General features: G+C 44.6%; 1 protein-coding gene across 1 annotated transcript in view; it reads right to left on the bottom strand.

The window, feature by feature from the left end:
• The window catches only part of map3k3 (mitogen-activated protein kinase kinase kinase 3), a 154,376-nt gene that overhangs the window by 118,607 nt on the left and 14,195 nt on the right, over nucleotides 1-21,574 (bottom strand). Inside the window, exon 2 of the mRNA XM_060849071.1 lies at nucleotides 2,845-2,924. Coding sequence (XP_060705054.1) covers nucleotides 2,845-2,848 — 4 coding nt within the window. The 5' untranslated portion in view covers nucleotides 2,849-2,924. The remainder of the gene's footprint in view (nucleotides 1-2,844; nucleotides 2,925-21,574) is intronic.

The raw sequence follows: 21,574 nt of genomic DNA, 5'->3' as shown, positions 1-21,574 counted from the left end.
CATAGTACACTCTATATATTGATGCAGCAGGAATTCAAAGTCTTGTAGCAGCACAAGGACAATATTAAGTTGATTCTGGCAGTCAATGCAAATAGATACAGCATCATCTGAACTCTTTAGTTCAGCAGGATGCCATTCTAAACATGCACATGACACTGCGCAATTCAAATGTATAAAATCATAACATACAAAAGATGACCTGGGTCTTTTATAGCATCAATACACAGTAACAGTACTGCTTCTATCCTCTCTTCAGTCAGTTTCAGCAATGTTGCTTCTCCCAAGACTTACTCAAGGAACCTGTACAGGATGGGTAGAACAGTCAACAGATCACACTCGTAAACTTAGTAGCTGAAGAGCAAATGTTTACAGGGTTTGGTGGGCAAGCATAGAGAGAGAGAGAGCTCAACTCTCTAATTAGCAAAAACTGAGCACGTGTCTTTGACATAGCCTAAGCAGCAGCTACCTATTCATTCAGAAGTAATGTGCAAAAGATAGCAATTAAAATAAACTTTTTTTAATAAAAAAAGAACAGTCCCTAACTCCCGAATCTCTTTTTTTCTAAATACGGGACATAGCTTTTGACGTAATTTGCATGTGTTAGCATACGTAGAACAGCTCCACTTCCATCAACCAGGATGTGCCTTTGTTTGAATCTTCCAGTCCAGCCACCTCACTAGTCTGTTTCTCAGTTGAGGTCTTGCACTGTCATGTCTTCACATCAAGTAGCCTAAGATGAGATCACTATCTGCAGCTGCAACTGAAATCTGCACTTTTACAGATCAGATGATAGGAGCAGTAAGTGAACTGATAGGGTTTAAACACTGCACACAGATATTCAAAGACCTGTATTAAATTTCAAAAGTATGACAGAAAAAATAGCATATTGATCAGTATACTTTCTAAGGAGCAGTGGAAGGCTTTAAAGATAGCATTTCAGCAGAAAACTACTAAATGAAGGGAAACACCAGAGTACAAACATAACAGCAAACTACCCACGGTGCTGGTAACAAGTAATCTGCGGAAATTGATCTATAACTGCATTTCACATGACAGTGATGTGAAAGTAAGGGATTAATTGAGTCGTTGTGTTGCTGTCTGACACCCAGATTCATCTGTTCAATTAAATAATTAATTTGCAATGACCTGCTTGCTCTGAAACCTGAATGATTTGTATTGGGACACATTTATTAATGAATTGGCAGATGACTCCCCGCTGATGCTTTTTTCTATTCATTCTGCCACATTTATTTATTCAAATACTGACTGGCATGCTTTCTCCAAAGCCTGATTTAGGCTACAATATTTACATAATTAACTGCCAGCTTCCTCTAGCATCACTCTGTCTTTTGGAGTGCATGGCCAATAATTGCTCCTTTCTTAAAAGATTAAAGATGACTGCACTTGTAAAAACAGTTGTGGATACAGTTGGAAATGCAACTTTACTGAGAACAGTACTACTTGTGATTGAAAGACTGGAAGGGATAACAAACTCATCATTAGAAAATGTAAAACAAAAATAGAAATTGCCAAAAAAGCTCAGCAGGTCTGGCAGCATCTGTGGAGAGAAATCGGAGTTAACGTTTCAGATCCAATCCTCCCTTTAGGAAATGGGCATGGCTTGGGCACAACAGAATTGTTCAAAAATGTAATAAACTTGAATTGGTGGTTCAGCATTAAATAATAAAGACTTAAAACTTTGACCCATCCACACATTTCTCTGACACCCTGGAGACATTTTGTGCAATTAAATATTGGGGAAAACCAAACAGGTTGGGCACCTGGCTGACAAGCTCAAACATTTCAGTGTCAGATTGTGTTTTCCTATGCCAAAGATGTGTTAGAAATGCAAGTTTTTTCCAGTTATCTATCAGCAGGAAAGTCATCCCTAATCACTTCTACACTGTTAATCAGCCACCAGCACTTTGAAAGGATTAAGAGGTGATCAATTACCAAGAAAGTAACTGGGAGTTTGGAAAAGAGGAACATGCAATGTAAGAATAACAACTGCTTCCTATGGGGTTTATGACTGTACCACAGCTTACATAGTCCCATGCCTTCAGTGGTTCTGTATTCAGTCTAACACAACAGTTGAAATTGCATTTTATGAACACAGTCCTTACTTTTCTATAAACTCTAAGTGAGTCCAGAGAAACTTGGTCAGATGAGAACAGGTCACCTGCCAGAGTGGACCTATATAGGCTTTCAAAGTTTGGGAGAAGATTTGTAGCTCAGTTGCTCGTTGCTGTGGTTCTGTTCGCCGAGCTGGGAATTTGTGTTGCAGACGTTTCGTCCCCTGTCTAGGTGACATCCTCAGTGCTTGGGAGCCTCCTGTGAAGCGCTTCTGTGCCGGAGGAACCACAACAACCTATATAGGCTAGTTGTGTTTAATTTGCACCCCGTTAAGTTGGCTGGTCTCCACATCAAGGGAGCAGTAAGAGACACCATTCCATTCCCATACATTATCTCAGGTCTTCAGCTCAAAAAACAGGGAAGTGTAGCCATGAGGAGAATTTGTCTAATGACCCAGATAGTTTGCTGACACTCACCAACTCCTTTTACACAGGAAGATAGATCATTTGTGTACAGAGTAAGCACTTATGATTTTTGGAACTTGATCAATGCTTTCCAGGGTGATAGTGGTGGTGGTTTGGGGGGTGGGGTAGAAAGGAGACTTTTTCTTTTAAAAAGTGACACTGCAGCTAGATACTCCTTTTGAAACATGCTGCATAGTTTGCTAAAACATCCTGGCAGGATGAGCCAACCTCTTGACAGTATCATTCCCAGATGTAGATTAAAAACCTATCGGGAAGTTGAATTATTGCTGGAAGAGAGTTCACTTACCCATATTTGAAGCAGGCAATGTTGTAAATTCTGTTCAAGTCTGGGCAGATTTTCCTCTGCTGAACAGGCAACTATGGCAACTGTAAGGACAGCAGACAAAATATTCAGCTTAACAAACAGCAATTTTATATTTCAAAATACTAACAAAGTTTGTTCCAATTGATTAATAGAGATACAGCAATTATTTTCATTTATTTGGACCTCCCAAAACTTAAACCACCAGACCACACTTTTTATCATCCCTACAGACAGTTATTGTTAAAATACTAAATCTGAACTAGTCAGTTTCGAGCCACATCTGCAGACTGTCCAAGTGAAGTGTGCAACAATGGTTAACCAACAAACAACAAACAGCAAAACACTGTTTAGCTCAGTTGATTTATAATAGCATGTTAACAAAACTGATACCTTCATCCTTTGGAATGCATTTATTGGTTCACTGCTACAGTCTCAAGAAACCGCTTCATGCCTCCACAGGCTGATGTTTAGAAGTAACCTGCTTAACAATAAGTTAAGCCTTCGCCTCCGTGCCTACTTCTTCAACCAGGATTCTCGCCCACCCTCTGACGACCCGTCCTCCCGCCTCCAAACACCCCATCCACCTAGACACCCCGTGCTGGCCTCTTACCCGCCCTCGATCTCTTCATAGCCAACTGCCGCCGTGACATTAACCGCCTCAACCTGTCCACCCCTCTCACCCACTCCAACCTCTCACCCTCGCAATGTGCAGCCCTCCACTCCCTCTGTTCCAACCCCAATCCCACCATCAAACTGGCAGACAAGGGAGGCGTGGTAGTAGTTTGGCACACCGACCTTTATACCGCTGAGGCTAAACGCCAGTTTGCGGACACCTCCTCCTACTGCCCGCTTGACCATGACCCCACCTCCCACCACCAAACCATCATCTCCCAGACCATCCATAACCTCATCACCTCAGGGGATCTTCCATCCACTGCCTCCAACCTCATAGTCCCAAAACCCCGCACCGCCCGTTTCTACCTCCTGCCCAAAATCCACAAACCTGACTGCCCCAGCCGACCCATTGTCTCAGCCTGCTCCTGCCCCACAGAACTCATCTCCGCGTACCTCGATACGGTCCTGTTCCCCTTAAGCCAAGAACTCCCCACCTATGTTTGCCACACCACCCACGGTCTCCACCTCCTCCATGATTTTCGCTTCCCCGATCCCCAACGCCTTATCTTCACCATGGACATCCAGTCCCTGTACACCTCCATCCCCCATCACGAAGGACTCAAAGCCCTCCGCTTCTTCCTTTCCCACCGCACCAACCAGTACCCTTCCACTGACACCCTCCCTCGACTGACTGAACTGGTCCTCACCCTGAATAACTTCTCTTTCCAATCCTCCCACTTCCTCCAAACCAAAGAAGTAGCCATGGGCACCTGCATGGGCCCCAGCTATGCCTGCCTCTTCGTAGGATATGTGGAACAGTCCATCTTCCGCAACTACACTGGCACCACCCCCCCACCTTTTCCTCCATTACATCGATGACTGTATTGGCGCTGCCTCGTGCTCCCACGAGGAGGTTGAACAGTTCATCCACTATACCAACACCTTCCACCCCGACCTCAAATTTACCTGGACCGTCTCAGACTCCTCCCTCCCCTTCCTAGACCTCTCCATTTCTATCTCGGGCGACCAAATCAACACGAACATTTACTACAAACCGACCAACTCCCACAGCTACCTAGACTACACCTCCTTCCACCCTGCCCCCTGTAAAAACTCCATCCCATTCTCCCAATTCCTTCGTCTCCGCCGCATCTGCTCCCAAGAGGACCAGTTCCAATACTGAACAACCCAGATGGTCTCCTTCTTCAAAGACCGCAATTTCCCCCCAGACATGATCGACGATGTTCTCCACCACATCTCATCCACTTTCCGCTCCTCCGTCCTTGAGCCCCGCCCCTCCAATCGCCACCAGGACAGAACCCCACTGGTCCTCACCTACCACCCCACCAACCTCCATATACATCACATCATCCGTCATCATTTCCACCACCAGAGATATATTTCCCTCCCCTCCCCTATTAGCGTTCCGAAAAGACCACTCCCTCCGTGACTCCCTTGTCAGGTCCACACCCCCCCCCACCAACCCAAACTCTACTCCCGGCACCTTCCACTGCAACTGCAAGAAATGCAAAACTTGCACCCACACTCTCCCCCCCCCTTACTTCCCTCCAAGACCCAAGGGATACTTCCATATCCACCACAAATTCACCTGCACGTCCACACACATCATTTACTGCATCCGCTGCACCCGATGTGGCCTCCTCTATATTGGGGAGACAGGCCACCTACTTGCAGAATGTTTCAGAGAACACCTCTGAGACACCTGGACCAACCAACCCAACCACCCCGTGGCTCAATACTTCAACTCCCCCTCCCATTCCACCAAGGACATGCAGGTCCTTGGACTCCTCCATCGCCAGACCATAGTAACATGACGGCTGTAGGAAGAGCATCTCATCTTCCACCTAGGAACCCTCTAACCGCAAGGGATGAACTCAGATTTCTCCAGTTTCCTTATTTCCCCTCCCCCCACCTTGTCTCAGTCCCAACCCTCGAACTCAGCACCGCCTTCCTAACCTGCAATCTTCTTCCTGACCTCTCCGCCCCCACCCCCACTCCGGCCTATCACCCTCACCTTGACCTCCTTCCACCTATTGCATTTCCAACGCCCCTCCCCCAAGACTCTCCTCCCTACCTTTTATCTTAGCCTGCCTGGCACACTCTCCTCATTCCTGGAGAAGGGCTCATGCCTGAAACGTCGATTCTCCTGCTCCTTGGATGCTGCCTGACCTGCTGCACTTTTCCAGCAACACATTTTCAGCTCTGATCTCCAGCATCTGCAGTCCTCACTTCCTCCCAACAATAAGTTCCACAATCAGTGGAAGAGAGTTTGCTGCCTCCAACAGCTCAAAAAAAATTCATGTCATGAGAAGAATGAACATGGGATTCTGCTATTATCCCCAACTGGGCTTTGAGCCCTTAGATAAACTGGACAGACAGCATGATCAAAACGACAAGATATTTTCTCTAGGGCCAACATATCTGGATATATTATCTCCAAAGGACCAATCATACACAGGACCCAAGCTTCATGATGGGAGGATTACACAAGGTTGACCCCATTTTGTTTTTGATTCATAATACATCCAACTTGTCATTCGGGGGAAAGGGAAGCAAGGATTCCATAGTGGAGCAACACATTCAGGAATACAGAAACAATGATTTTCTGAGTGTGCGCTTTTGTGGGGGTGGGGTGGGGAAATGAGAGAGGGGGGGAGGAGAGGGGGGAGGTGGGGGGGGAGAGGAGTGGGGGGGAGGAGAGGGGGGGGAGGAGAGGGGGGGAGGAGAGAGTGAGCGTGCACGTGTGTTAGGCAGACGAGGGGGAGAGGGAGGTGTGTGCGTCCATGCGCGTCAGGCAGACGAAAGGATGAATTGTAGTTAGCCAGGGCGAAAGAAACACTGATAATGGAGACAGAGGGTGGGTGAAAATTTGTTAGCTGTGCTGAAAGCAGCTCGTGTCATGACAGTGTTTGGGAAGCAGAATCCCATACTCATTCTTCTCATGACACTAACTTTTTTGAGCTGTTGAATGCAGCAGATAAAGGACATGGAAGGTGGTGTTCAGGATCGAAAATCATAGAACTCAATACCAAGCCCAGAACGGCTCCCAGGTGAACAATGAAATGCTGTTATTCCAACTTATGCGGAGTCTCACTGGTAAACCGTAGCAAGCCTGAGACAGGAACTGTGCCAAGGAACATGGTAGTGTGGGGAGGTGGCAGGAAGCTGGAAGCTGGAGGTCAGTTTTATGGCGTGGACAGAGTCTGGCAACTGTCTTTGCAATATCAGTTCAAACTAGCCACAACATAAAATTAACTTAAGGCAGGCATTACTTTATAAACCACAGAAGATCCTTTGATGTAACAATGTCCAAATACAACCAGCAAAAACATAGCAGTGTGGCAGCAGATTATAAATTCAGAGCTGAGTGTGAGCAAAATCAAAAACATTTGAACCTTTGTGTGACAAAGACTTATTGAATGTACATGACTCTATGCTACTTCAATTCTGTAGAACAATTAAGATTTCAATTGCATACAAACACGCATCTTCCCTTTATTTACCTTCTATTATCCAAGAATAAACAGGCACTTGTAATAAAAGGATAGTGTCTCTACCTCTGAGCTAGGAAATCTGCATGCAAGTCCCACCAAACCAAGATTAAACAGGGTATTGTGGTACAATGGTAGTGTTCATACTCTAGATCTGGAGGACTGGGCTCAAATCCCATGTACTTCAGAGGTGTGTCTAACAGCTCTGAACAGGTTGTTTTCAACTATGTTAATGCACAATGATGTCTGTACCAACAGCAGACACACTGCAGCACAGAGGAACTACAAAGAGCAGCGAAAAATCACCTATACAGTGTACTTAAAAAGAAAGAGTATCCAATGAACACAGTCCGCCGATTTCTCAGTGACAAACCCAAACAAGCAGACAGAACACGCCCAGAAACCCGAGCCACTCTCCCCTACATCAAAGACATCTCAGAAATGACTGCCAGACTACTCAGACCCCTTGGCATCATGGCAGCCCACAAACCCACCAACACACTAAAACAGCGGCTTAGTAAGCTTGCAGATGACACCAAAATTGGAGGTGTAGTGGATAGTGAAGAAGGTTACCTCAGATTACAACAGGATCGGGACCAGGTGGGCCAATGGGCTGAGAAGTGGCAGATGGAGTTTAATTCAGATAAATGCGAGGTGCTGCATTTTGGGAAAGCAAATCTTAGCAGGACGTATACACTTAATGGTAAGGTCTGAGGGAGTGTTGCTGAACAAAGAGACCTTGGAGTGCAGGTTCATAGTTCCTTGAGTGGAGTCACAGGTAGGTAGGATAGTGAAGAAGGCATTTGGTATGCTTTCCTTTATTGGTCAGAGTATTGAGTACAGGAGTTGGGAGGTCATGTTGCAGCTGTACATTGGTTAGGCCACTGTTGGAATACTGCGTGCAATTCTGGTCTCCTTCCTATTGGATAGATGTTGTGAAACTTGAAAGGGTTCAGAAAAGATTTACAAGGATGTTGCCAGGATTGGAGGATCTGAGCTACAGGGAGAGGCTGAACAGGCTGGGGCTGTTTTCCCTGGAGCATTGGAAGCTGAGGGGTGACCTTATAGAGGTTTACAAAATTTTGAGGGGCATGGATAGGATAAATAGGCAAAGTCTTTTCCCTGGGGTCGGGGAGTCCAGAACTAGAGGGCATGGGTCTAGGGAGAGAGGGGAAAGATATAAAAGAGACCTAAGGGGCAACTTTTTCACGCAGAGGATGGTACGTGTATGGAATGAGCTGCCAGAGGATGAGGTGGAGGCTGGTATAATTGCAACATTTAAGAAGCATTTGGATGGGTATATGAATAGGAAGGGTTTGGAGGGATATGGGCCGGGTACTGGCAGGTGGGACTAGATTGGGTTGGGATATCTGGTCGGCATGGATGGGTTGGACCGAATGGTCTGTTTCCATGCTATATGACTCTATGACCATATACAGACAACAAGCAAAACTAATGTCATCTACAAAATACCTTGCAAGAACTATAACAACCGCTACATTGGACAAATAGGCAGAAAACTAGCCACCAGGATACATGAACACCAACTAACCACAAAAAGCCATGACCCTCTCTCACTAGTATCCTCACATACGGATGAGGAAGGACACCACTTTGACTGGGACAACACATCCATCCTAGGACGAGCCAAACAAAGACATGCACGAGAATTCCTAGAACCATGACATTCCAACTGGAACTCTATCAAACAAACACATTGACTTGGACCCCATTTATCACCCCTGAGAAAAAGAACAGAAAATGACAACACTACCCCCAAGGAAACCTAAACACAAATAAAAGCAGGCCATACTACTAGTGCTTCATCCGGAGGCTCACTGATGTTGTTACCTGGTGTGGTGACGAAACGTCTGAAAACAGACCTAAAAGCTGAGCGAGCAAACCTATATCCAAAACTGTGTGTTTTAAAATACTTGCAAAATTATTTAAATACACCTGTAGGCTTCAGCCAAACTCTCCGTGTACCCTGATGACATAGTGAAACCCCAGTACCCCACACACACACACACACACACACACACACACTAAAATCAGCCCCTGCTCCCTCACCCCAAAAAAATGCCTTCTTCCCAACACACCTAGTCACTCTCAGAAGACCCTCTTCTGAATCATTTGTTCACTCTTAAACACTCAGCAACTCTTCGACCCAAAACCTTCCTCCCTCATTCAATCACCAGACCCTTCCCCAATCAAACATCATGCTCCTACTCCCCATTTCTTTGGCAAATCTTAATCTCAACGTCCAGCTCCTCCTGCATGCCAAACTCCATATACATTAGAGACAAGAGAATAATTAGGCAGAGAGTAGAGACCAAAGTGCCAGACTGTGGCTGGAGCCAGAAGACAAAACTGAAACTTTAAGTGAAACCATTGTATTTGTATTCACTATTGAGAAGGATCATTTTTGTTTAGAGATCAGAAAAGGGGAGCGTGATATACTTGAATGAATTAGCATTGAGAGGAAGGAGATATTAACAGGCTTGAAAGTGAATACGTCTCTGGGTCCAGACGAGATGTATCCCAGGCTGCTGTGGAAGGCAAGGGAAGATATTGTCGGGGCTCTGACACTTATTTTCAAATCCCCTTTGGCCATAGAAGTTGACAGAGGACTGGAATACAGTCCACGCAATGTGGTACTATTATTCAACAAAGGCGGTAGGGATGAGAAATTCTCTCATCAAAACATACAAGATCCTTAAGGGGCTTGACAGGGTGCTCCCGTTCAAGGGAAAGTCGAGGACCAGAGGGCACAGTCTCAGAATAAGGGAGCCAATTCAAGACTGAGATGAGGAGAAATGTCTTCTCTCAAAGGGTGGAGTCTCTTTTGAACTCCTTGTCACAGAGAGCTGTGGGAGCAAAAGCCTTGCAAAAATTTAAGGCTGAGACAAATATGTTCCTAGGCGAAAGTGAGTACTGCAGATGCTGGAGATTAGAGTCAAGATAAGAGTGGCACTGGAGAAGCACAGCAGGTCAGGTAGCATCCGAGGAACAGGAAAATCCATGTTTCAGGCAAAAGCCCTTCATCAGGAATCCTGATCAGTAGAGGAATCAAGGGTTACAGGGAAAACGTAGGAAAGCAGATGTGAGAACTACCACATAAGCCATGAGCCGATTGAATGGCAGAGCAGGGTTAAGGAGCAGCATGCTCTCCTCCTGTTCCTATTTCATATGGTCTTCTGGATTATCTAGGAAGTTATTGGCCAGTGGGTCGAAAAGGAAACTATTAGCAAAAATTTTGAGGGACAGCATTAATCTCTATTTCGACAGACAAGGGCTAATTAATGTTAATCAGCACAGATTTATCAGTGGAGGTCATAGCTAAAAATATGAATTTTGAGAGGTGGTGACAAGGTGCATAGATGAAAGTAGTGAAGTTGACAAAGTCGACATGGACTTCTGTAAGGCTTTTGGACAAGGTCTCACATGACAGGTTGGTTAAGAAGCTAAGGGTCCATGGGGTCGAGGGCAATTTGAAAAATTGGACCCAAAATTGACTTAATAGCAGAAAGCAGACAGTGATAGCCAAAGGGTATTTTTGTGACTGAACATCTGTATCCAGTGGCGTACCACAAGGTTCTTACAATTTTTTGTGCACATTAATTATCTAAACAAAAAAAAGAACATTACAGCATAGGAACAGGTCCTTCAACCCTCTAAGCCTATGCTGATCCATATCCTCAATCTAAATCTGCCGCCTATTTTCCAAGGATTTGTATCCATCTGCGCCCTGCTCATTCATGGATCTGTCTAGATACATCTTAAATGATGCTATCTTTCCCGCCTCTCCCACCTCTGCTGGCAACACATTGCAGGCAGGCACCCACCACCCTCTGCGTGGGGAACATTCCACATGTATCTCGCCTATACCTTTCCCCTCTCACTTTGAACTCGTGACCCCTAGTAATTCAGTCCTCCACTCCAGGAAAAAGTTTCTTGCTATCTACCCTGTCTACCACCTCATGATTTGGAGATGGCGGCGTTGGACTGGGTGGACAAAGTTAAAACATCACACAACGCTAGATTATAGTCCAACAGGTTTATTCAGAAGCACTAGCTTTCGGAGCGGTGTTCCTTCATCAGGTGGTTGTCGAAGGAGCAGCGCTCCGAAAGCTGGTACTTCCAAATAAACCTGTTGAACTATAACCTGGCACTGTGCGAGGTTTTAATTTTGTACACCTCTCATGATTTTGTAGGCCTCAATCAGGTCCCTCCTCAATCTCCTTTTTTCCATTGAAAGTAATCCTAACCTACTCAATCTCTCCTCATAGCTAGCACCCTCCAGACCAGGTAACATCCTGGTGAACCACTTCTGCACCCTCTCCAAAGCATCCACAACCTTTTGATAATATGGCGACCAGAACTATAAGCAGTATCCCAAATGTGGCCTACCCAAGGTCTTATACAACTGTAAGATGACCAGCCAACTGTTGTACTCAATACCCCGTCCAATGAAGTTCTTCACCACTCCACTGACCTGTGTTGCCATCTTCAGGGAACAATGGACCAGATCTCTCTGCACATGAATTTTCCCAGGGACTTTTCCATTTACTGTACAGTTTGCTCTGGAATTGCATCTTCAAAATGCATCACCTCGCATTTGTCCGGATTGAACTCCATCTGCCATTTCTCTGCCCAACTCTATAATCTACCTGTATTCTGCTGTATTCTCTGACTGCCCTCTTCACAATCTGATACTCCACCAATCTTAGGGTTATCTGCAAACTTGCTAATGAGGCAACCTGCACTTTCCTCCAAATCATTTATGTATATCACAAACAACAGTGGTCCCAGCATTGATTCCTGTGGGACACAGAGTCATAGAGTTGTACAGCACAGAAACAGACCGTTCATGCCGACCAGATATCCCAACACAATCTGCCAGCACCCGGCCCATATCCCTCCAAACCCTCTCTATTGATATACCCATCCAAATGCCTCTTAAAAGGTTGCAATTGTACCAGCCTCCACCACTTCCTCCAGCAGCTCATTCCATACATGTACCACCCTCTGTGTGAAAACGTTGCCCCTTAGGTCTCTTGTATATCTTTCCCCTCTCACCCTAAACCTATGCCTTCCAGTTCTGGACACCGCCACCCCATGGAAAAGACTTTGTCTATTTATCCTATCCATGCCCTTGTAATTTTGTAAACCTCTATAACGTCACCCCTCAGCCTCCTACGCTACAGGGAAAACAGCCCTAGCCTGCTCAGCCTCTCCCTATAACTCAAATCTTCCAACTCTGGCAACATCCCTGTAAATATTTTCTGAACCATTTCATGTTTCATATCATCTTTCCGATAGGAAGGAGACCAGAATTGCACGCAATATTCCAACAGTGGCCTAACCAATGTCCTGTACAGCCGCAACATGACCTCCCATCTCCTGTACTCAATACTCTGACCAATAAAGGAAAGCATACCAAACACCTCCTTCACTATCCTACCTACCTGTGACTCCACTTTCAAGGAGCTATGAACCTGCACTCCAAGGTCTCTTTGTTCAGCAACACTCCCTAGGACCTTACCATTAAGTGGATAAGTCCTGCTAAGATTTGCTTTCCCAAAATGCAACACCTCGCATTTATCTGAATTAAACTCCATCTGCCACTCCTCAGCCCATTGGCCCATCTGGTCAAGATGTTGTTGTAATCTGAGGTAACCCTCTTCACTGCCCACTACACCTCCAATTTTGGTGTCATCTGCAAACTTACTAACTGTACCTCTTATGCTCGCATCCAAATCATTTATGTAAATGACACAAAGTAGAGGACCCAGCACTGATCCTTGTGGCACTCCACTGGTCACAGGCCTCCAGTCTGAAAAACAACCCTCCACCACCACCCTCTGTCTTCTATCTTTGAGCCAGTTCTGTATCCAAATGGCTAGTTCTCCCTGTATTCCATGAGATCTAACCTTGCTAATCAGTCTCCCATGGGGAACCTTGTCGAATACCTTACTGAAGTCTATATGGATCGCATCTATCGCTCTGCCCTCATCAATCCTCTTTGTTACTTCTTCAAAAAACTCAATCAAGTTTGTGAGACATGATTTCCCATGCACAAAGCCATGTTTACGATCCCTAATCAGTCCTTGCCTTTCCAAATACATGTACATCCTGCCCTTCAGGATTCCCTCCAACAACTTGCCCACCACCGACATCAGACTCACTGGCCTATAGTTCCCTGGCTTGTCCTTACCACTCTTCTTAAACAGTGGCACCACATTTGCCAACTTCCAGCACCTCACCTGTGACTATCGATGATACAAATATCTCAGCAAGAGGCCCAGCAATCACTTCTCCAGCTTCCCACAGAGTTCTCGGGTACACCTGATCGGGTCCTGGGGATTTCTTCACCTTTATGCGAGTCAAGATATCCAGCACTTGCTCCTCTGTAATCTAGACATTTTGCAAGATGTCACCATCTATTTCCCCCATATCCTTTTCCACAGTAAATACTGATGCAAAATACTCGTTTAGTATCTCCCCCATTTTCTGCGGCTCCACACAAAGGCCGCCTTGCTGATCTTTGAGAGGCCCTATTCTCTCCCAGTTCCTTTTTGTCCTTAATGTATTTGTAAAAACCCTTCGGATTCAGCTTAATTCTATCTGCCAAAGCTATCTCATGTCCCTGTTTTGCCCTCCTGTTTTCCCTCTTAAGTATATTCCTACTGCTTTTATACTCTAAGGATTCACAAGATCTATCCTGTCTATACCTTACATATGCTTCCTTCTTTTTCTTAACCAAACCCTCAATTTCTTTCGTCATCCAGCATTCCCTATATCTACCAGCCTTTCCTTTCACCCTGACAGGAATATACTTTCTCTGGATACTTGTTATCTCATTTCTGAAGGCTTCCCATTTTCCAGCTGTCCCTTTACCTGCAAACATCTGCCCCCAATCAGCTTTCGAACGTTCTTGCCCAATACTGTCAAAATTGGCCTTTCTCCAATTTAGAATTTCAACTTTTAGATCTGATCTATCCTTTTCCATCACTATTTTAAATCTAATAGAATTATGGTCGCTGGCCCCAAAGTGCTCCCCCACTGACACCTCAGTCACCTGCCCTGCCTTATTTCCCAAGAGTCAGTCAAGTTTGCACGTTCTCTGGTAGGTACATCCACATACTGAATCAGAAAATTGTCTTGTACACACTTGACAAATTCCTCTCTATCTAAAGCCTTAACACTATGGCAGTCCCAGTCTATGTTTGGAAAATTAAAATCCCCTACCATAACCACCCTGTTATTCTTACAGATAACTGAGATCTCCTTACAAATTCTCAATTTCCCTCGGACTATTGGACGGCCGATAATACAATCCCAATAAGATGATCATCCCTTTCTTATTTCTCAGTTCCACCCAAATAACTTCCCTGGATGTATTTCTGGGAATATCCTCCCTCAGCACAGCGGTAATGCTATCCCTTATCAAAAATGCCACTCCCCCTCCTCTCTTGCCTCCCTTTCTATCCTTCCTGTCGCATTTTGTATCCTGGAACATTAAACTGCCAGTCCTGCCCATCCCTGAGCCATGTTTCTGTAATTGCTATGATATCCCAGTCCCATGTTCCTAACCATGCCCTGAGTTCACCTGCCTTCCCTGTTACGTCTGTGCGTTGAAATAACTGCAGTTTAATTTATTAGTCCTACCTTGTCCCTGCCTGCCCTGACTGCTTGACTTGCTCCTGTTCTCAACTGTATCAGTCACAGATCAATCTCTTTCCTCACTATTCCCCTGGGTCCCACCCCACCCCCCCCAACCTTACTAGTTTAAATCCTCCCGAGCAGCTCTAGCAAATTTCCCTGCCTATATATTACCCCCTTCCAATTTAGGTGCAATCTGTCCTTCTTCTACAGATCACTTCTACCCCAAAAGAGATTCCAATGATCCAAAAATATGAATCCTTCTCCCATACACCAGCTCCTCAGCCATACATTCATCTGCTCCATCCTCCTATTCCTGCCCACACTAGCTCATAGCACCGGGAGTGATCTAGATATTACTACTCTCAAGGACCTCCTTTTTAAATTCCTGCCTAACTCTCTGTAATCTCCCTTCAGAATCTCAACCTTTTCCTTTCCTATGTCGTTGGTTCCAATGTGGACAATGGCCTCTTGCTGGCCCCTCTCCCCCGTGAGAACATTCTGCACCCTCTTTGAGACATCCTTGACCCTGGCACCAGGGAAGCAACACACCATTCTGCTGTTTCGCTGCTGGCCACAGAAACGTCTGTCTCTACCTCAGACTGCAGAATCCCCTTACACAATTGATCTCTTGGAACCCAACATACCCCTCATTGCATTAGAGCCAGTCTCGATACTAGAAACTTGGCGGTTCCCCTGAGAATCCATCACGTTTTCCAAAACAGCACACCTGTTTGAAATGGGTATAGCCACAAAAGACTCCTGCGCTAGCTGCTTACCTCTCTTACCCTTCCTGGAGTTAACCCATCTATGTGACTGTATCTGAGACTTTCACTGGTCACAGGTCTCCATTTTGAGAAACTCCCTTCCACTTCTATTCTGTCTCCTGTTGTCCAGCCAGTTCTCTATCCATCTAGCTACAACACCCTGGACCCCATGCGACTTCTTCTTCTTGATCAGCCTACCATGGGGAATCTAGACACAAATGCAGGAGGTACAATCACTATGTTTGCAGGTGATACAAAAACTGATTATGATCGAATTGTCTTTAATGTTAGTCAGGCCATGGCTCGAGTACTGTGCATAGTTCTGGTCACCACAGTTTGTGAAAGATGCGATTGCAGTAGACAGGTTGTCGAAAAGATTCACCAAAATATTGCCTGGACTTGAATGATTCGGCTATGAAGACAGACTAGATAGGTTGGGCATGTTTTTATTTAAAACTGAGGCGGCTTTGGGTGGGAGGAAGGATTTCTGATTGAGGGAAGGTGTACAGTACAATGTTGAGGCACACAGACTGGGCAGGGAGGGAGACACTTTTTCCCCTTAATATAGTGTCAATTATCAGGCGTGAGGCACTGCGTACTGACTTTCTACTACCCTATGACATCTTGGAACAGTCAGTATTATTTCCACTAGGTGTAAAATCACTGAGGATAACAACTTGAAACAGTAAAGCGAAGGGAGGAATTTCTTGCTGCAGAGGGTCACGAAGCTTTGTTCAGAGTTTAGCTGAGGTACAAACCACTGCATCTTTTAAGCAAACCTAGGTTAAACTAACCGATGAAGACAGATAACCTGGATTGCGCTCAAAGTATTGAGCCCGAAATAGAGTCCAAATAGCTTCTTGTGGTGCAAATGTCCTTGATTAATGTAGTACCTGGGACACACATATACATCAACCTCTTGTATAGCTGGTCTCCCTCCTATCGGCTGTTGTGAAACTCAAAAAGATTCAGAAAAGATTTACAAAGATGTTGTCAGGGTTGGAGCTATAGAGAAAGGCTGAAGAGGCTGGGGCTGTTCTCCTGGAGTGTTGGAGGTTGAGGGATGACCTTAGAGAGGTTTATAAAAACATGAGGGGCATGCATAGGGTAATTTTGCTGGCTTAGGGGAGTCCAGAACTAGAGGGCATAGATTTAAGGTGAGAGGGGAAAGATTTAAAAGGGACCTAAGGGGCAACGTTTTCACGCAGAGGGGTGCATGTATGGAATGAGCAGCCAGAGGAAGTGTGAATGCTCATACAATTGCATTATTTAAAAGGCATCTGGATGCGGTATATGAATTGGAAGCATGTCAAGGGATTTTGGCCAAGTCCTGGCAAATGGGACTAGATTAGATTAGGATATTTGGTCAGCATGGACGAGTTGGACCGAAGGATCTGTTTCGGTGCTGTACCTCTCTATGATTACATGACTAATGCTGCATTTCAGACTTGAGAAGTTATATTTGTACCTTCAGCAAACTCCCTGTTATTCATCACACAGCATATAGAACAGCGCTTCCCTACATCACTCAGTTTACTAGATACCTTTGTTTTATTTCAAAAATATACTTTATCCATTAAAATCTTTATCTACATACATAGTCAGGAGAGCAGTTTGATTCTATACAGTCTCTAGATAAGGAGAACAAACAAACCAAAGGCATCTCTTCCTTCAACAAGACTACTTTTACATGCAGTTGAGGCATTAGGAGATTTCGATAACTAAACAGACCACCAACTGTACTTCAGCAGAAAGACCTTAGACGGTGGTCTTTCCCCACTATGCCTTGGTAGCAGCTGCTGCGTGCTTTAGTGTGCCCCTCAGCATATAGTCCTGCAGTTTGGAACATACCTATCTGCCACATTCATTCCAGATCACCTGCTGGCTCTGCAAGGCCAACAATTTGCAGGCAGAACAAAAGGCATCTTTCACTGAGTTGATGGTCCTGCTTGTCTCAGTGTGCATCCCGGGTAAATTTCTCCAAGACAGACATGATAAGGAATGGTTCAACCACTTGAAACGCTGTGCCACAACTTGGCCAGTCCCATCCTTTGCAACCCCAGGGAGAGGTGGAACCTCCGTATGTACTGACACTTGGTGCTTGCTTACCAAGGATCTATGCACAGTTTGATGCAGCCACACAAGAAGATAGCCATCAGGATGAGGTTGACATTAGGTACAATCACGTCTCCCTTATCTAGAGTTTTGTTTACGGTGTCCCTGCGGACATGGTCTATCGTAAGACTTCCTGATGAAGTGAAAGATGGCTCAAGTGACTGCAATGGTGCAGGTTCTGGGAAAAGACTAGATCTGTGCCATGTACAACAACAGAGTACCTCACACCTGATGATCAAGTTTTTAAACCCGTGATAGTGAGAAAGCAGTGATCCTAAAAGTTCCTTGCCTCATTTTGGCGATGTGCCCCTCTCAAATTTGATGGGGACAAAGAATTGGTCAGCCCAGTTCCCAAAGAACATGGCTTTGCTCTTGCCTTGATTCATCTTGGCTCCAGAGGTCAGTTCAAACATGAATCTGTGCGCTGACAGTGGATCCTAGCAGAAATTGGTAAAGTCATCCATTTAGAGGGAGGTTTGGACATGTATCCCTCTGGAGGCTCATATTTTTCCTGATTGATTTGGAAAAAAGCTCTATTCAATGCACAAACAAGGCAGGAGAGAGTGAACTACATGTTGGAGTTGAGCTCCACGGCAATTTTCTGTAGAGATCCACATGAATGCTGACAGGCATGAGGTCCCTTCAAACAATGATGCATTTTTCTAAGTGGGTGTGGCCTAACAAATACATCAAGGTTAAAAAAAAAACTTGTGAAAGTTAGGTATTTATCTTTCTTTAAAAAACCCCTGCAGCTAAAATAATGATCACCAAAGTCCTGCTCGGAGACTAATCACCACCAATTGCTTTGAAGATAAAGCAGCCTACCTAGGGTCACAAAACCCAAAGCTTTAAAATGGGGTCACTGGAGGAAAACATTTTGGAGGCACTGCTCTTGTAGTCTTTACCACAATAGTAGGCACATTGATGCTCAGATGATTAGCCTCATATACAGTGGACATGATAAGCAAAGCCATTGAAAAAACACTGGGATCAGGTCCAAGTGGAACTCAATATGTTTAGGGTGGGTCCAAAGCATACTGTTCCTATTATAGTTGGAAGACAAATTGAACAGGGCCATGCATAGTGACATAAATGAGAAATTGAGAAATACGCAATGTGTTCAATTAAATGTGTGACAAGAAATAAGAAGGGAACAACTGTGACGGCAAAGCCAAGGGATCATGCGAGCAAGTGCACAACTGCCCAAAACAACATGTTTAATTCATTCTAAGTGGGACTTTTGTAATTGACACAACTGGAAGAGCAAATAATGAATACCACGTTTCCAACAAAGTGGCTGTCCAAGATTAACAGGATCCGTATTATTACACAGCTTTGTTTACTTTCTATGATCAGGAAAGACTGAACCGTAGAGAGGATGTTTTTTAGTATAAAACCAAAGACTGTGAGGAGGCCTAATGGATATCAAAATTATGAAGAGGTTTGTCAGGATAAATATGCAGAAGATGTCACTATTTGTGTGGGAGTCTAAAATTAGATATCATTAAATGAGAGATGCCCCGATTGGAACATAAAGGACTCTTAGGGAGCTTCACATGTAAGTGCAGAGAGATTGTTTCTCTTTACGGGGAATCTAGAACTGGAGGGCATTATCTCAGACTAAAGGTTCCAAGGGGGGCCCCATTTAAAGAGAGGCTAGGATATTTTCTGGTGGTAGTTCATCTGTAGATCTCTTTACCACAGAGTGCAGAGGCTGCATTAAAGGTCGCTAAGTATATTCAAGGCTAAGAAAGACAGATTTTCAACCATTCAGAGATTGGTAGCACAGACCCAACAGGCTGCATGACCTGTGTCTGCTCAGTCCTCTAATGATCGAAGCATGGTGAAGAACGTTAACAAAGACAGAAATTCCGGAATTTAAAGGACCCTTCATATTTGCATGGAGACTTTGAACAACTTACTGTTGATAAATTAAGTTTGAAATGCAACTATTGTAATGTCGACCCAAGTGTGTTAAGCAAGATTCCCCAAACAGCATATGAATGAATGGATGGTCAGTCTGTTTTGCTTGTGGACTGAATACTGGTGAGTGAACCTGGAGAAGTCCTCTTAGTGTTAAGGGATGTTGTACATCACTTAAGCAGTCAATGCACTAAAGCAAGTTTAACACATCATCCAAAGCAGAACTGCTTGGCAACAGTGGTGAGCCTAGCTAGTTTTTGTATATTAATACATTATTTTTGTTGCGGGGTGGGGGTGGGGTTTACAAATTTAATAGGTCTCTTCTGGCATGACTCAACTTTGACAGCATCAAGTCTATAATGTGGTTTAACCAACCATTTGTTCCTATTTGACATGGTTAAAAAGCACACATCACCAGAGTATGGTCCAACAGGTTTATTTGGAAGTATAGCTTTCGGAACACTCCACTTTCATCAGATAACTAGTAGGGCAAGGTTGTAAGACATAGAATTGAGAGCAAAAGATCGAAGTATCATGCAACAGATGCAATACATTGAACACATCTAGAATGCAGTTACATCTTTCATCTTTTAGAATGGATAGGCAGGTATCAACTCATTAATATGTAAATCCCAGAACTTTTTTCAATTCACATTCCCAAGATAACTTCAGGTTTTATATTAAAAAAAAGGCATCTCAGCTCAGACAATGCACTAAAGGTGTGAGGTTAGAGTCTGTCTGTATTCCAATCTTGAGTCAGACTGGTGCTATTTCCAAAGTAGGAATTTATAAAATGTCACATGGATTGGTTGCCTGCAGAGTGTGTACTATTTTAACAAATTAGCCAACAATATCCAATGAATAAAGGAAAAAAAACTCAAATGGCCAAAGTGCACAAGGCTAAGGAGGGCAGAAATAATTGGCCTTAGTGATTAAAAATGCAAACTACCTATAACCTCTGCTAGTAAGTACATATGGACTTTACACCACATCAGAAACTTCTGTCAAATGGATAATAAGCAAAAGATTGCATTCATTGGCCATCCCTCACAGCCCTGATATGGCGATCACGGGCCAGATAGCATTAACAGCAACCGACATAATGTGGCCCAGAGTCAATGGTAGATTTGGCTAGGTATGGCAGATAAATAACTTTGCGTTTTCACAACAAATCCAAAACTTCCGCAGTAATCAAGTCTCATGAATAATCAGATTTCTTTATCGTGTTTTGCAATTTCTCATTATGAGATTCAAGGTACAATATTTGGTTTGACTTTTAACGTGACCAGACTTTTGCTTTCTGAATTCTCTCTCACACACAATGGGTATTTAGCTAAGGTATCAGAATAGATAGGCATGAGGCTGGAAGAAGCCAAGAAGACGACAGCAAGCAAGGCAACATCTGGTGGCGAAGAAGTCGACATTGCGGGTGTAACCCTTCTTCAGGACTGGAGGTGGGTGTTGGGGGAAGCAGCAGATAAAGGGGGTGGTGGGGGCAGGGTGGTGAAGTGGGGATAGGTGAAGACAGGCGGAGGGTATGACCTGGTTGGTCCGTGGGAGGAATGAATCCAGTTGGTGCCAGGGAGGAGTAGAGGAGAGGGGAAGGAAGGTTATCCAAAATTAGAGAACTCAATGTTGAGTCCTCTGGGCTGGAAGCTGCTCAGGCAGAAGATGAGCTGTTGCTCCTCCAATTTGCAGTTTGGTTCATTGTGGTAATGAAGGAGGCCAAGGATGGCCATGTTGGAAAGGAAGTGGGAAGGGGAATTAAAATGGGCGGTGACTGGGAGGTCTGGTCGGTCCCTACGGACCTGGCTGCAATGTTCAAACCATTTCCTAAGTTTATCTTCAGTCTCTCCGATGGAGACAAGACCACACCGGGATCACCTGATGCAGTAAACCAGGTTTGAAGAGAGACAGTGAACCTCTGTCTCACCTGGAAGGATTGTTTGGGGCTCTGGGCGGAAGTGAAGCGAGGTGGTGTTCTGGCAGGTTTTGCATCTTTTCCAGTTGCAGAGGAAGGTACCTGGGGATTCAGAGGAAGGGGGGAAAAATATCAGTGGAGAGAGTGGCTAAAACCAAGGACTGTCAAAGGGAATGGTCCGTGCAGAAGGCAGA

Source organism: Hemiscyllium ocellatum, chromosome 32 (genome assembly GCF_020745735.1).
Source record: "Hemiscyllium ocellatum isolate sHemOce1 chromosome 32, sHemOce1.pat.X.cur, whole genome shotgun sequence".
Lineage (NCBI taxonomy): Eukaryota > Metazoa > Chordata > Chondrichthyes > Orectolobiformes > Hemiscylliidae > Hemiscyllium > Hemiscyllium ocellatum.
Note: the sequence above shows the minus strand (reverse complement) of the source record. Positions and strands in the feature narration are given on the sequence as shown.